This window comes from Aegilops tauschii, chromosome 2 (genome assembly GCF_002575655.3).
Source record: "Aegilops tauschii subsp. strangulata cultivar AL8/78 chromosome 2, Aet v6.0, whole genome shotgun sequence".
Lineage (NCBI taxonomy): Eukaryota > Viridiplantae > Streptophyta > Magnoliopsida > Poales > Poaceae > Aegilops > Aegilops tauschii.
Window position 1 is genome coordinate 286,233,938 of NC_053036.3, and position 16,463 is coordinate 286,250,400.

The 16,463-nt window shown below is 51.9% G+C and overlaps 1 protein-coding gene and 1 long non-coding RNA gene across 2 annotated transcripts; both read left to right on the top strand.

The window, feature by feature from the left end:
• The first annotated feature begins 5,622 nt into the window (after positions 1-5,622).
• Positions 5,623-6,757, top strand: LOC120974518 (uncharacterized). Its single transcript, XR_005769901.3, has 2 exons — positions 5,623-5,855; positions 5,937-6,757. It is a non-coding gene; the product is annotated as an uncharacterized lncRNA (long non-coding RNA).
• Positions 6,758-13,812: 7,055 nt separating this feature from the next.
• LOC141041645 (uncharacterized) lies at positions 13,813-15,993 on the top strand. Its single transcript, XM_073508486.1, has 2 exons — positions 13,813-14,156; positions 14,218-15,993. The coding sequence occupies exon 2, from the start codon at positions 15,001-15,003 to the stop codon at positions 15,838-15,840; it is 840 nt and encodes a 279-aa protein (XP_073364587.1). The 5' UTR covers positions 13,813-14,156; positions 14,218-15,000; the 3' UTR covers positions 15,841-15,993.
• The last annotated feature ends 470 nt before the right edge of the window (positions 15,994-16,463 follow it).

Consider the following 16,463-nt stretch of genomic DNA (forward strand, 5'->3'; position numbering starts at 1 on the left):
TTGGGGTCTAAAAACCACAAACCAGCGAGAATTGAAGAGCAGGTCGGTCTGGACAAAAAAATAGTTTTCGAGCATTGGATAATTACATGGGGGCGGAGAGCAGCAGTAGCCGGCGCTTACAGGGACATGCTGAGCGTCATCCACACAATCACGCGACGGCCGAGACTAGCAGCGTCCGGCACCATGAGGTTGGCCCGCGCCATCGTGGAGACATGGTTGACCTACCTGAACTGGAGCTCGGATTGGCCGCACCCATGGAAGTTCACCGTGGTTGCCGCCGCAGCTCACCAGAATCCGAGGGAGGAGATGTGTGGGTGGACGGCAAGGCAAGACCGGCCTGCCGGGCGCGTCGTGCTGGCGCACCGGGTGGAACATGGGGGCGGCGGCAAAGCGATGGTGGGAGGGGGAGCAGGACGGATGGCGGATGAAGGTATGGGGCAGTGCGGCAGCGCCCTAACCCTAACTTCCATCGCTAACCATGGGTCCTGCACGTTCGGATTGTATTTTCCTTCAGGAAGGGATATTTTTAGGTAAGGGAAGCGATGTATTGGGTGGACGCGGGCAGCGGGGCGCGGGACGTTTCATTGGCAGAGTTTTCGTCCGCCTCTGAACATGTTTGCTTGGTTAATAGTAGTAACTTCAGGTAAGATTGCGTTTCTGTGAACTGATGGTTAGTAATTGCTCCGTTTGTGGCTCCATATTTTAGCCTAACAATGCAGGCAATGAAGTTAGTTATGAGTATTAGATGGTTGTGACAAATAGCAGCACTACAAGGTTAGACCCTGCAAATTGACTGACCTTCTACCCTATGTTTATACATTTACATATCCTAGCTCTGGATAATACTAAAGAACTTGGGTTACTTTTATACTACCAAAATTACATAAACCCTTTCTAAAAACTTTTAGCACCAGGACATGTGTGCGGTCCCCTTTTCAGAAATTAATGTAAATCAATTTATTAACCAGCAATGCTCATGTTTGAAAAAAATATAGAACATATAGAATTTTATTGTATTTTCAAATTGATTTTGATTAACACTACACGGGAAGTTGAAGTGCGAATAATAAGTTCTGTATTACGATGGATAGTGTAAAACCAAAAAATCACAAACCACTTTATTGTATAATTTATCCAGTAAATTAAGATCAATGCGAAAGACACGATTCAACCAAAAATTAATTTAACTACAACCATAGTAAATTAGAGCAGAAGTTCCTACCCAACCTATCTATCACCCTATACATACTATAAACTTCGTTCAAAATACACACTCCCGAATGAGCGTTGATATACAGACGACACCCCCGGGACGATTTCAAGACGACACCCCCGGGACGATTTCAAAACGACACAGCATATCCCACCGTCCACTGGAAAGGCAAAACTGCACAGCACTGTTGGATAAGCCATCGTCCTAGAATCGTGAGAGCAATTGTCGTGTGTGAAGTATTTTCGCTCCCGAATCACAACCATCCAATACTCCTAGTCTTATACATGCTGCATATATTATCACTTGATTTTGTGAGGGATAACTAACCAGATAACGATGAGAAAATCAAGTAATCTCCAATTATACATATAACTTACTAAAAGGGTCCACTCCCTAGCCCATTGAGCATTTTTCAATAGAAAGTAATGGAAGCACTAACAAAAAAGTAAGATTGTGATCAGAAGACTCTATCTTACCAAGATTAATCTTTTTTCCTGCCTATAGTGGGGTCCTGAACTTCTGATCATCACGGCTGTAGTACAAACAACAGAGAAGCTTACACTTAATTAGATTTAGAAATTAAAACTGATTGCCATTAGCCCCCCTGCGTTGTAGGTACCATGTTACCTTGAAGGTAATATGAACAAAATAAATGTCTTATTCTAAAGTCTCGATGAACATAATAAAGATATATGTAGGGAATATAGAGTAACCAAACAAGGAGAAGTGATCCAATTGAAAGGGGTCATGTGAGGAAAGAAATAACTCCATTAACACGTCAGACCAAGATGAACCAATCTAACAACAGTCAAATAAATAGAGGAGAGGGTATACCTGAATTCCACTGCAGAAACAACACGTGATTAGTTTTCATTCTTATTCCCCAATAGTTATTTTTATCAGATGGATCAAATGAACTCCGTTTTATTAATCATTGCTCACTACTGGGGCAGTTTATTTGTGTTTCAGGCCAAAAGATGAGCTCGAAAGAGTTTATTAAATTTGTCTAGCACTCTAGCTAGCATGGGATTACACCACCCATTATTCTTCACATGGTTTGTGGAACAGGATGGCGCTGTCGCACTCCTGCAATTGACGTGTGGTTAAAGCATGACCAGCAGCTACATTCACCTCAAAAGACAAACAATAATTGGCAGAGACCTAGAGGAAATGGGGTGAGAGATAGCTCGGATTAAGCATCCGTATTTGGTTTTCCAATAATAATAACATGGTTAGAACATAAATTACCTAAGACTCTGTTGTACGGAATTGTTCTAACTCCATCGACGAATTGGATCTGGGGCAAGTGTCTCCTAATGTAGGAAGTCTGCCACAAGATTGAGCATCAATTTTATGCCAACAATGTATGAATAAAGTAATCCTTACTGAATACAATTAAGAAAAAAAAGTAGTACATCAATTTTGTGTTTAAATATGGATAAATCTACACCCATGAGGGCACCTCGTGTGCCAGACTTACTTCAGAAAACGCAAACAGTTTCAAGAATCGAGTGAAGGATAGACCAAGGTTGCAGCATCTGAAATAAAATGTGGGAAAAGAAAATTCGTTAGATGGCATAAGAACTGCAAAAACACGACACCATCATGTTTCTAATAGAATTTCAGATTCAAACAAAGGAGGTGCATGACAGCTGCATTTGATATTGATCCAATTATCAAATTCAGTTGTACTTTCTACAATACTAATCGGTGGCATGTAATGACTTGCAGAAGTGTGAGCTGTTGAGGCAGCAGACAAATTATATTGCTAGGGGCAGGACTGATAGCGTACAAGCAGACTTTGCACAACTGGAATCAGACATGTCATGTCTCACGTGTTCACCAGCTCGTCACGGATGAGACTAATGGTGGTAGCATGGTGGAGTGCCTGCCATGCCTCCAGGAACAACAGGTTCTTCTCCATTAGCACTAACCGTGATTGGTTGGGGTCTAAAAACCACAAACCAGCGAGAATTGAAGATCAGGTCGGTCTGGACAAAAAAATAGTTTTCGAGCACTGGATAATTACATGGGGGCGGAGAGCAGCAGTAGCCGGCGCTTACAGGGACATGCTGAGCGTCATCCACACAATCACGCCACGACCGAGACTAGCAGCGTCCGGCACCACCAGGTTAGCCCGCGCCATCGTGGAGACATGGTTGACCTGCCTGAACTGGAGCTCGGATTGGCCGCACCCATGGCAGTTCACCGTGGTTGCCGCCGCAGCTCGCCAGAATCCGAGGGAGGAGATGTGTGGGTGGACGGCAAGGCAAGACCGGCCTGCCGGGCGCGTCGTGCCGGCGCATCGGGTAGAACATGGGGGCGGCGGCAAAGCGATGGTGGGAGGGGGAGCAGGACGGATGGCGGATGAAGGTATGGGCCAGTGTGGCAGCGCCCTAACCCTAACTTCCATCGCTAACCATGGGTCCTCCACGTTCGGATTGTATTTTCCTTCGGGAAGGGAATTTTTTTAGGTAAGGGAAGCGATGTATTGGGTGGACGCGGGCCGCAGGGCGCGGGATGTTTCATTGGCAGAGTTTTCGTCCGCCCCTGAACATGTTTGCTTGTTTAATAGTAGTATAGATATAGAAGTATAGAAGTATAGATTCAGAAAATGGATGTGAAATGTCCTTTATGCCCCTATATCAGTTTTGTAATCTCCCAATAATCAAACAGCAGACCAGAGAAATAAGACTTGCTATTAATCACCATGCCCCATGTTGTGTGCGTTTCGTGACTTCTGCTGCCGGCGGATCGTGTATATCTACATACTGTATATATGTATGCGAGCTACGTGAGGAGTTAGCCTCCAAGAAAACTAGAAAAGCATCGGTTGAGTACTTGAGTCAGCTCTGCAGGTAGTTTCGCCGGGGAGTACACGGCGAGTCGGCATATTGGGCTTGTGCCCGGGGCTACGTACGTGGTTGCAGGTCGTCCCCCTAGCCCCTCTTCTACTCCCAGCTGTACCAGATATATGAGTTTAGGAACAGTGGTACCCTTCCGTCGATCCAGGTAGAGAAGATTAGGCAGAGAAATAGCAAAACTATCATAGGGCATAAAGGTCATTCCACGTCCATTTGCTGAATTATAACAATTAATAATTCATTAATACATGACTTCGGGAAAATGATCTAAAGGAAGAAGAAAAATGGGGCAAATGATCCAATCCTAACTAAGAGCAACTCTGGCACACCCCGCATCCGACGCGAACCCGCATAATTCCGGCGATTATACATGCTCGGCCCGTTATTCTGCCCAGACCAGAGCCCGCATCGGTGTCCGGCCCGTGAACATTTTTGCCGCAGCCCGCAAACGCTACCCCCGAGCCAGTATAACTGCGGGTTTGTGGGCAGATGCGGGTCGAAACCCTATCCCCCTGCAGCCGCGTTTGCCCCGATTCCCCACCGCGCCGCTCAATTTGTCGCCGTCGGCGAGCCTTCGACCGCCATGGACGACTCGGGGGATGAGGCGGAGCGCCGCCGCCACGCCAGATCTGACGGCGCGCGCAAGTGGGGGGGTGCATCGGTGGCTCAACCGCGGTACCCGGCCGTTGCCGGCCTTCGACCGCCGTGAGCTCGAGGACTTCGATTTCGAGCTCGCCCGTCGCCGCCACGCCTCCTCCGGCAACTGGTCCGCGGGGAGCTCATCCGGCAACTGGTACGCGGGGTGCTCATCCACGGGCGCATCAAGCTCACGGCTCGTTCCGGTGAAGAGGGAGCCGGAGGAGGCGGTGAAGAGGGAGCCGGAGGAGGCCGTGCCCGATGCGCCGCCGCGCCGAGGCGTCATCGGGCCCGGGGACTACCTCCCCCTGGGGCAGGAGGATCTCCTCGAGCGCGTCGTCCTCGAGCGGTCGGCGAGGGAGCAGGAGGAGATGGAAGAGCGCATCCGGCGCGAGCTCGAGTACGAGCGTCACGGCATCGCAGGCGCACATTTCGAAGGAGGCTGACCTCTGCGTGATGAAGGCGGAGCAGGCAAAGCTCTACATCGACCTCGACTCCGACTCCTCCGACTCCGACTGATCGCCGCCGGTGGGCAGCTACCGCAGGAGCTCCGGTGAGCTCAATTTTGTTATAGTGGTACGGTAGCGTAGGCCCTATCTAGCATCTCTGACCTTTAATATGTATGTATGTGGAGTGTACAAACTTTATGTGAAGAAGAACCATCCATGCGAGTGAGCTCCGGCGAGCTGCTGCTTAAATTTCTCGCGCGAAACAACTTTTTTTAAATATTACGGGTTTGTTTGCAGTTTTTGTTCTGTCGCCGCATTTTCAGCCTGCATAAGCGCCCCCGTGGGACCTGCAAACACAGTTTGCAGTTCGGCAAAATGCAGGGTCTGCTAGAGTTGCTCTAAAGCGGGGCAAATCATCAAGTCCCCAAATAAAGCGTGGCAAATGATCCAATCTCCCACCGCCGGCGCCCCACTCATTCACCAACACGGCGCAACACTATGCCTCCGCGGCGCACCGCCCCCGACCCACGTTGTTGCGTACAGTGACCGAGGCCACGGATCCATGGATCCCCGCACCGGATCCGGGTTCTTCCCTCCTACATCATCCTCTTCTCGCACGGATCGGCGAGTTTGAGCCATGCCACCCCCGTCGTGGTCCTCCCTACCTCCCCTCCTTCCCTGCTACACCAACAGGTTGACTTCACAAGATCTGCCTCCCCCTGTTTGCAGTTCCTTTGAATTTTTTTTTGCAGCTCGCTGAATTTTGTTTTGCAGTAAATGGAGATCTATGGCGCCGAGAACCAAGGTGTAGTGCAACACCAGTCGACGCAGCACGGCGGGCTCTGCTGCATCGTGGGCGAGATCCACCATGTCCTGCCGACGAGCTTCCCTCCACCCCTTGTAGTACGACCAATGACGGCATGCAGTGCGGCCAACGACGACCTGCGGTAGCAGCCAATGATGGCGTGCAGTGTCGCCACCAGCAGCACCTCAGGCGTGGGGGCCGCGCCTGGACCCGCCACACCTTGCTCCTTGAGTCTGCCAGAGACGCGAAAGGAGCAGCTCCTCCGCCAACGGTCGCAGCCTCCAACCTCCTCTCCTTCAAACTGGCTGACCCCCCTTCTCCACCTACTTTGTCTGCTTGCCGGTCAGCCGGTCTCCAACTTGCAGAGATGCGCATGACAGCTCTCTCTCTCTCTCCCTTTTGAAGTGCACATGGGCACCCTTTTGAAGTGTATACGGGCGATGCTACGGTAGACCTCCAAAAACTGGCGTGCAGTTCGGCATCGAGTGCCATGGGGTTTGGCTTTACGTGTCCGACACGTGTTATTCTCCCCTGCTATACTCCCTAGCCCTGAGCACAACGCAGTGTGCTCGCGATTTCTGTTCCACTGAGATGCAGTACAGTTCAGTGCTTAGTGCAGTTTCAGTGCTCAGCTCATTCGTGAGGTTTGAGGGGGATTTCTCTTTTTCACAGATGATTTGTGTTGTTTTTTAGGCACATGTGTATGATTTTGTTTAAAAGCAGTTCGTTAAACATTGTGTGACGGTTTATTTTTCTCAACCATGTTGTTCGCTTTCTTTGCCTCTGTAAACATCCTTATCTGAGGAGTTCACTCTACCTTTGCATTGCAGTAAAAAAGAAATAGCAAATAAAAAGTTATGAAGTCCACTAACTCTATCCTTGCGGTCCACTCCATCAATCTATGTGCGTATACAAATAATAAGTATGAAAAAGACAACAAACACTCGTGTCGTTCACCTTCTCTAATTTACGTCTGACAAAAAGAAATCATGTAGTTCGCTAGCCCGTTTAATGCAGTGGTGTATTCAGTCTGAAGCAGTGCATTCTTCTGTCTGATGAAGTACACATGATGATTTGTGTCGTGAAAAATAGAGTGTCCGCATTTCGGTAATTTTAAAAATGTTCTTAAACCGTAAGGAATTAGAGAGAGTGTTCAACATGAAAAGGTTGCGTTTCATTGATATCTTTCCAACGACATATCATTTGAATCATTTCGACCAGTGGTTTGTTAAAATTCACGAAAAAACGGCCGCTGTCACCCGTCGTCCGCCGCACTATTTTCAAAATTAATTTAAAACCGTAAGAAATCTTGAAAATATTTGTACATATGGAAGTTGCGCCTCGTCCATAGCTTTCCAATGGCGTATCACACGCCTCGCTTCGACAAATGGTTAAAAAATTGGAGCAAAAAGGTACCAAAAAGTTTGAAAAACAGAATTACGTGATTTAATATATTTGAAACTACTCTTAAACCGTAACGAATTAGAGAAAGTAATGCATATGAAAAAGTTGCGCCTTGACGATATCTTTCCAGTGGCGTATCATTTGCTTTATTCTGACGAGCGTTTAGAAAAACTCGCAAAAATACGCTCGCTGCCACTCATCATATGTCGCACTGTTTTTGAAACTGCTCTTAAACCGCGATAAATCTCAAAAAAGTTTCTACATGGCGAAGTTGCGCCTGATCCATAGCTTTTCAACGGTATATTACACATCTCGTTAAGACAAACGGTCTAAAAACTGGAGCGAAAATAGTACCCAAAAAAACTGCGTACAGTTTTTTGCGACGAGAAGTTCACTCGCCTCAGTACAGCAGTGCTCTTGTTTCAAACAATGACGTACACTTGCTTTGAGCGTGCAGTTCGGAAGTGTTATGAGAATAATTATTCTGCTAATATTAGCAGAATAGACTGGCTGTATATATGTTCTGCTAACACCCTTAAGACCCTTATTTTGCTAACACCCCAACCCACCTCCCGCACGACCACGACCCCAATCCGACTCCACATTCTTCCGCCGGCGCCACCCGCTACCCCCGTGGCCACGAAAAACGAACCGCACGAAGGGATCCAATTTTCTTTAGAAAAAATGCCCGACGACCCTTCCACTCCACCCACTCCCTTATCCTCTCCACCTCCTTCCTCCCCTCCCGCAGCGACGCGCAGCACCCCGGCCCACCCTCTCGCAGCGTCGCTCAGCCACCACCCAATCCCGGCGACCTCCCGTCGCCTTCTACGCTCATTCCACCCGCCCAACCCCTTTCTCTCTTCCCCCCGTCCTCCACCATCGCCCGACCTTCCCCACCTAGATCGCCACCTTCCCGCGCCGCCGCACCGTCCCAGGCGTCTCGCGCGGCTGCCGGTGCAAAACCAGGAGCGGATCCAGGCACGCCGCCCCCAGGAGCCCCGTGCGGCTGCCGGCATGGATCTGGCGGCGCCACCCCAAGGCACCTCATGCGGCTGCCGGTGTGGATCCGGATGCGCTGCCCCAGATGCCCCGCGCTGCTGCTGGCGTGGATCCGCCCCAGCCACCCTGCGGTGGCCTCCCTGCATCCCCTCCCCACCAGCGAGGTGCTTCTCAATGGGCGCCAAAAGCCGGGCCTTGCTCCGACCGCCAGCGTTGCAAGAGCCGCACCGCTGATCCTCCACGCCGACCTGATCCACCCCACACCAACGACCCCCCGGTGAGAGCAGCTCCTCTGACTGGGCTCCTGGCGCGCGGTTCACGGAGCGTGGATGTTCAATTCGCCGGCACTACCACAGCAGAGGCACATTGTGAGTGGCCACCACCTCGCTGGGATCGCGGAGACGAAGCCACCGACATTGACAACCCTCTTCCACCTTCCCTTCTCCCTCGCTGGGGCAGCACGAGCGTGGCGGCGCAGTGCACTGCCACTCCGCGTGCACGTGTGATCTTCGGACCGGGCATCACCCGTGGTTGCAGTTTGTAGTGGCGGCTACATTCCATGATGAATTATTATTTTTGAATCATTTTGTAGTTCCGTTTGGCGGGCACGTTTCACGCAGTGCGTGGGCATGTTCTTTGCAGTGCGGCATGTGTGTTCATGCAGTGCGTTGGCGAAGGAAACAACATCTGTTTGTTTGACCAATTTTGTGCAGTGCGGCATGTGTTTCATTTTGTAAAGAGCATTTCACTTCCTTCGTGAGTCAAAATTACAAAAAACTGCAAAACAATATTATTTTTTTGCTTTTTAGCCGTATCACATAGTGTAGACTCATTGAGAAATGGAAAAAATAGATGTTAGGAAATGAAAAAACAAATAATGCAGCTCACTTCGCCTTCTCAAGCCATCCAAGACATGTTAATGAAAAATGCTAGGAAAACATCAAGAGGTAATGTGGTTCACTTTGAAGAGTGTTTGAGGTTCACTTGCGCTTTATGTGAAGTGCAAAAAATGTTAGGGAAACAAAAATGTAATGTGGTTCACTTTTCGATATTTTTGGGGTTCACTAACGCCTAATGTGAAGTGCAAAAAATGTAAGAGAGATGACAAAAACTCATGCGGTTTACTTTCGGTAGTGTCGTGTTTCACTTTGGGTACTGTCACGGTTCACTTACCCTCAATGTGAAATGCAAAAAAAATATTACGGAAACGACAAAAATAATAATGCGGTTCACTTCTCAACAGTGTTGCGGTTCACTTACGCCCGATGTGAAGTCTGGTCCACTTCCTTGCCTGAGAAAATTTATGTCTAAATAAAAGAAATCATGCAGTTCGCTTGACCGTCTCATGCAGTGCGGTTTTCAGTGTGAAGCAGTGCCTTCTTCTGTCTGCGAAAAACAGAGTGTCCGCGTTTCGATAATTTCAAAACTGCTCTATAACCGTAAGGAATTAGCGAGAGTGTTCTATATGAAAAAGTTGTGCCTCGATGATATCTTTCCAACAGTGTATCATTTGAACCATTTCCGACCAGCAATTTGTAAAAAAATCGCGAAGAACGGTTAAAAACTTAAAACTGTTTCCACCACACGATTTTCAAAAATAACTTAAAACTGCGACACTTCCAAATAACTTAAAACTGTAAGTAATCTCAAAAACATTTCTACACATTAAAGTTGCGCCTCGTCCATAGCTTTCCAAGAGCGTATTACATGCCTCGCTCCGACAAACGGTTAAAAACTAGAGCGAAAACAGTGCTGAAATTTACAAAAATTGAAAAAAAAACAGAATTCCACAATTTAGTAAATTCTAAGCTGCTCTTAAACCGTAATGAATTAGAAAAAGTAATATATATGAAAAAGCTGTGGGTGGATGATATCTTTCCAATGGTGTATCATTTGCTTCATTCCGAGGAGCGGTTTTGAAAAAATCACAAAAAATGCTCGCTGCTACTCGTCGTGTGCCGCACCGTTTTCAAAACTGCTCTAAAACCGTGAGCAATCTCTACAACATTCACTTATAGCTATGTTTTCAAGTTGTCTTTTTTCTGCACTAAGTGAGTGTGATCGTACCCTTACACCATCTGCGTTTATCTCTCCTACTCTCTCTAAATCTTCATATGCATTCTATTGACATGTGTCGATTGTCTTCATTGTGTTCTTGTCAGACGTAGATTTTGAGACCAACATTTAAATCGCATTTATTATTCTTATCCTTTATGCTGGAATCTGGAGAAGTCGGAACAACCGCCCGCCATACCAGCTATGCCGTGGGGTCGTGGCATAGTTGTTTAAATTGCGCATGCATGCCACGCGTCGCGCAGATGTGTATCGCTAGGGGCAGCGCAGTAACTTCACAGCTCAACTCCCCTCCTTATAAATACATCACCCCCGCAGTCATTAATTCCTCTACTCCCATCGATGTCTCGCTTGCAAGCCTAGCACCGTCTCTAGCTCTCGTCATTGCCGGAGAAGAAGCGCTTAGCTGCCACGACTTCCTCGACGTGGTATTCACGCCGGCCGCGGTCATCTTTGCCCCGCCGCCGCAGTAGCAGTCTTCCGCCGCCAAATTAGGGCGCGGGAGATCAAACTGCTCGGCCTCCTCTTCAACTCGTCTTGCATTTATTCTTTCGTTCTTGAGCGGTTAATAAAACTTCACTTTTTACCGTCTGTTTGATCCGTTAAACTTTCTAGATCTTCAGAAAGTTGTTCGGACACTTCCAAATCTGGATCTTCCATCTTTTGCATCTCATGATTTGCAAGTACCTTCACTTATGCTTCATAACTAGTTTGATTCCTCACTTGTACTTATTCATGGATTCGTACAAATCTGGAACCAACTTATCCTAATAAGTGAATGTCTTCGCACTATGAGGTCAATGTCTTCAAACAAATTTTATCTTCAAAATCCTGTGAGAATGCATACAACATCTCCTACTTCCCTCGCATCTCTAATGCTTTCATAGGTACATGCCGGCGGGCGAGTCTATTGGTTCTCATAGTCTGCATTCATTTGCAGACTTCTTATAGTGTCATATTGACTCTCCTGAAACCAGTTCATGTCTGACCAGTAAAGCAAAGACAATCTCTTCGGTGAAGCCAATCACACTTGTGAAGCCAATGACAGGTGGAAAGTCAACTAAGAAGGGGAGCGGGCAGCGCAGAGAGAACACTGCACTGGATCTGCCTCTAGAACTCTATGATGTACAAGTCTGGTCCAGAAGAAACGTATGGGGAGCGCAAATCGCGCGTACAATGGATAAGCAGGTACTTGGCTGAGCAATGGTTTCACTACAATTTTGTAACCCAGAGTACGCTGCTAAGAACGTTGTGAGGCCACCATGGGCAGTGTCGGAATCGGGGATCTACGGACCCAAACAAGGTTCGAACTCTGGGGTGTGTGCGAAGATCTAACCTAACTTCAGCCTCAAGCTCATCACCTCATGCCTTCGCCTCGTCGAGTTCGTGCGAGCGGGGAAAAGGGGGACACAACAATTTACCCAGGTTCGGGCCACCATGCGCTGTAAAACCCTACTCCTGCTTTGTGGTGGATTGCCTCGCGAGGAGGATGAGGATGAACTAGTACAGTGGGTAAGCTGCCTCGCGAGGGCTCAGAGGGAGAGAATGAATCGACCCCCTCTTCGATGGAGACTAGCCTATCTTTATAGTGGCCCTGGTCCTCTTCCCTTATAGCTTAGGCGGGAAGGGATTCCACAACGGCCAATTTGGAAGGGGACAAGAGGTACATCTTATCCTGACGAAAGGTGGTCTTCACTTGCAAAGCTCCTGGCCATGACGTAGTGGTGGGCCCGACGATGACATCCATCCTGCCGCGCTCGTGGTCTTGGTCTCGTTGCACCAGAATGGAAACCTTTGGGGGATTCCTTAGGAACCCGCGTATGTCCTTACCTCCTTAGCACCAAAGAGGAAATCGTCCTCCTATGTGCCCGCTGGCGCCCGCCTGGCCTTGGTCGTCATGGCTCACGTCACTACGCACCTTGTGAGGCGGGAGGCTTGCATAGAGATCTCCTCTCCTCGGGAGGAAGGCTTGGGGAGCTGCCCCTCGGGAGGTCTTGGTGTCGTCCGCCTCGCGAGGCCGGGGGGGCCTCGCGAGGGTCTTGCTTGCAGGGTCTTGTAGCTAGGCCATACCAGGCCGTCGATGGGGCCACGCGTTGGGCCGCAAGCAGGCAAGTCTGGGTACGCCCGATCCTAGAACGTCGATAGTAGCCCCCGGGCCCAAGGCGCGCTCGATCTGGCTTCGAAGCAAAAGCAAGGAGTGAAGGGCGAAGCGACGCGGGCCCCAATTGCCTACAGGCCAGGCTCAACGCGTGGTGCATGATGGGGCATGGACGCCTTCACTTCCCATGTCGTCTTGGCAACTGCCCAGACTGACAAAAGACTGGCGCGCGCCTCAGGGTCATCATTGCTCCACCGCGCCCCCGTCTTCTGCCCTTTCCTTCTCCAGCAAGCTCGCACCTCGCTCGTCGGATCCTGCGCCGCCCCGGACTCATCGCATCGCCATGGCCCACGGGAGGAAGAGGAGCGGAGCCGTGGACGTAGCGGACCCCCGAACGGGGTCAGAACCCGCCCTGGGCCGGTCCACCGTGATCAATCTCGAGGGGCTGGAAAAGGTCTTACCCATGATCGCGGCCGATTCCAATGAGTGGAAGGCGACGACGATCTAGCCTCCTTCCTTGCCCTCCACCGCATTGGAGGCCACCACCGTCGCTCTTCACCTTCATGCCCTCTTCTCTGGCTTATTGCCTCCGTTTTCGGACTTCTTCAATGTCGTGTTGTCGCACTACTAGGTCCACGCACTGCACCTTGACCCTGAATCCATCACCCTCCTATCTGCTTTTGTGTTCTTGTGTGAGGCCTTCGTGGGCATCGCTCCCTCTGTGGTGCTGCTCTGCCACTTCTTCTCCTTGCGGTTGACCGCAGGCAAGCAATGCTTCGGGTGCGTGTCGCTCCGCGCAGTGAGCGAGACGGCGGGCGAGGGCATTAGCATGAAGATCCGCCTAAACGCGAAGGGCTTCCGGAGGCAGTGGGTGTATGTCAACGCATCCCAGTATAGCCCCCTGATCCAAACCCCGCCTTCCTCGGTGATGCTGAGCTCAAGGTGGACGCATGAGAGGCTCGCCGACCCAAGGCTCGCGCGGGTTACCGCGAGGCTGGCTGGCCTGAGGACTGCGGGCGTGAAGGTGGCGATGGTGGTGAGGGAGTTCGTCCGGCGGCGGATTACTCCACTCCAGCATCATTCTCGCTCAATGTGGACCTTCACCGGCCGCGAAGACCCCATGAGGCTCCAGGAGGCCTCCCTGCCCCCTAGCGCGTTGAACGGGATACTCCGCCTCCTGACCGGCGGGGAGTCGGCGCGCTTCCTGATGGTGGACTCTCCCTATACGACTATACGAATGGGAGAAACTTCACCAGGGGGATGCCTCGCTTCGATGAGTGGGGGCTGCCTCCCGATGGCCATGAGGGTCCTCGAGACAACCCCTTTCTGGTGGTCCCAGCCCCCGAGGGCCTCAGGGGCGAGGCACCCTCGATGACGACTGATGGGAGCGCCGAACCGTCTGTCCCGGGCCGCCCTGCCCCCGGGCCTCTGGACAGTGGAGGTGGTCCCCCGTCTGGGAATGCGGCTATCGTCACGAGCTCGCGGGGAGGCCGGGTGCCCCTCGCGGTGCTAGTCTCCAGGGCCCGCATCCCTTCAAGGAGGAGAGGCCTGAGGGCGGCGTCGACTCGCCCCCGCGGACCTTGAAGAGAAGGAAGTGGGTCACCGCCGACGAGTAAGTCTTCTGCTTTCCCTGACCTCTGCTCATCAAGCCCTCCTGAGCCTTTATTTCTTAGGTCTCCGTCAGGCGAAGGGGCAAGGGTGCTCCCGTCGCCACTTCCCGGAGCGACAAAGTACCTAGAGGTTCCATGCCCCGCAGCCCCGGCGACCGAGCTTACACACACCGGAGAAGTCGCACCCCTCCCGAGGTGACCCCTGGCGGTCTGTGACCCCGGGGCCCCGGCGTCCTCTGACGGGGGCGGTGTCGGGCTTACATGGGTGGTGCCGACGTTTATCCCGCTATCCCCTGGCGGCATTTGGGTCTGCCACGAACTGATGGGCGACCTGATATCCGGCTCGCGCAGGGCCGCGCCTCGGGCCAGGGAAGCGGGCGCCAGGCCGGTTGGCCCCGGATTCCCGCCCAGCGCTGCCGGACCTTCTGAAGCCTCTGGCGCGGCCGGGGGCGTGGAACAGGGTCCTGGCCAAGTGTTGGAGCTCGCGGGTGGCCGTGGCGCTGTCCGGCACGGCCTTCTTCAGGACGCGAGGGGCGCGCTGGACCGGCTCGAGGCAGAGCTTGGCGACGTCGACTCGCACCTCGAGGCCGAGCATCAGCGCCTGCATGCGGGTGACGCCGGCTCGAAGTAGCTGTCAACTTCAGTCGCCTCCAGCATGAAGCCGCTCGCTCGAAGGATGAGGGGTTCTCTGTTGCTGCCAAAGAAGCCCGCAACCACGCTTTCAAAGAGGCTGAGGCCGTGGACCGGCGGCACAAGGCCGCCGAAAAGCGCGAGCAAGAGCTCGTGGCCTCCGTCGCAGCCCTGGAGCGGCAAGCTCGGGAGTGCGAAGTCCTCGCGCCCGTTCCCATGGAAGGATTGTCGAACCATGAAGTGGTGCTCCGTGCCCTAGGAGAGGCGTTGGAGCTGGTGGCGTCGGAGCAGGACTTCGAGCGCGATCGGTTGGAGGTGATGGAGCACCAAGTGATGACTGCCGAGGCCGCCCTGGCCTCTCGGAAGGCGAAGGTTCAAGCGAAGATCGATGGAGGGATCGCGGGGGCCCGCCGATCCCTCGCCAAGGATTATCAGAAGAAACTAAAGCTTCAGGAGACCCACTTCTGCACCCGGCGTGACGAACTGAAGGCCAAGATCGAAGGACTCAAGAAGCAGCTGGCCAGGGAGGACAAGTGCCAGAAGGCTGCCCTCGACGCCCAAGCCCCAGCCGAGACCGAGCTGGCGTCCCTCTATCAGCAAGTGGATGTCGCTTCCCTGGTGGAGCGGGCGACAGATGAGGTGAATCGGGCTCGGGGTCTGCAACACACGCGATCCGTGATGTTTCATGACCTCGAGAGCCAGGCTAATTGTGCCCTATGCTCCATTTGCAAGAAGAGTGTTTCCAACCCACTCGTGGCCAACGATGCCGGTTACCTTGCCTTCTTTACCAGGGTCGTGGAGCGGCTTGAAGGGAGCGTGGAGAAAGTGCGCAAACTCATTGACGAGGAAAGCCGCGACCTCCTCGCGCGGACGTCGACGCGTGTTTTTAGGCATCTTCTTCGCTCTGACACCGACTTCGACTTCGAGGCCGTGATCGACCCTGTCCCCTGGATAATTCGCGACGCACTGGGGGAGTGGGTGGAGGACCAGCACGTAGATGACCTGATCGCACAGTTCACCCCCGACAGCCCCAAGGGTCAGCATGAGGCCGAGTAACATGGGGCCGCCAACGATGATCATGATGATGCCTCTCCTTGGGACGCCCTCCTTCTGTTTTCCTGCTGACATTTTGAATGTAACCCCGCGGGGATGTAAAGGCACTTGGAGGAAACTCCCTCATGATATATGAAGTAATATTGTACTTCCTTAGGCCGCCTTCCCTTTGCTTATTCTGCGCCCGCAGCCCCCGAGCAAGGGTTGATTGTCACTGGTATCCTGGGTCGCGATGCCCAGTCAAGGCCAGGAGATGGGTGCTCCTGGGGTCAGGAACCTCGGGCAACGCACGCCTGCTGGCTCGCTCGACAGTGTCGCGCGAGGACCCAGGCACCAAAGTCTTGGTGAGGTGCGCGTAGGGGGCAGGCCCGCGGCCGATATGGCCGTCCGCGGGCTGACCTAAATGCAGACACCGGCCCAGCCCCCGCTCGCGGGACAATCGGGAGGCGGGCGTCAGGCAGCCAATGCTGCTCTTATGAAAATTCAAGGAATGAAAACACCGCAAGAAAAACCCCAACCCTTTTCTAAAAAGTACGCAATAACTCCAAGCTTTATTCAAGGAAATCGTAAATGGTTTATGCAAAGCAAAGGAAACTGCCACGTCCGGTGCCTAGACTAGTCTTCCC

Coding starts and splice junctions, on each gene's coding strand:
- LOC141041645 (XM_073508486.1), top strand. CDS start 15,001: ATGGAAGGATTGTCGAACCATGAAGTGGTGCTCCGTGCCCTAGGAGAG.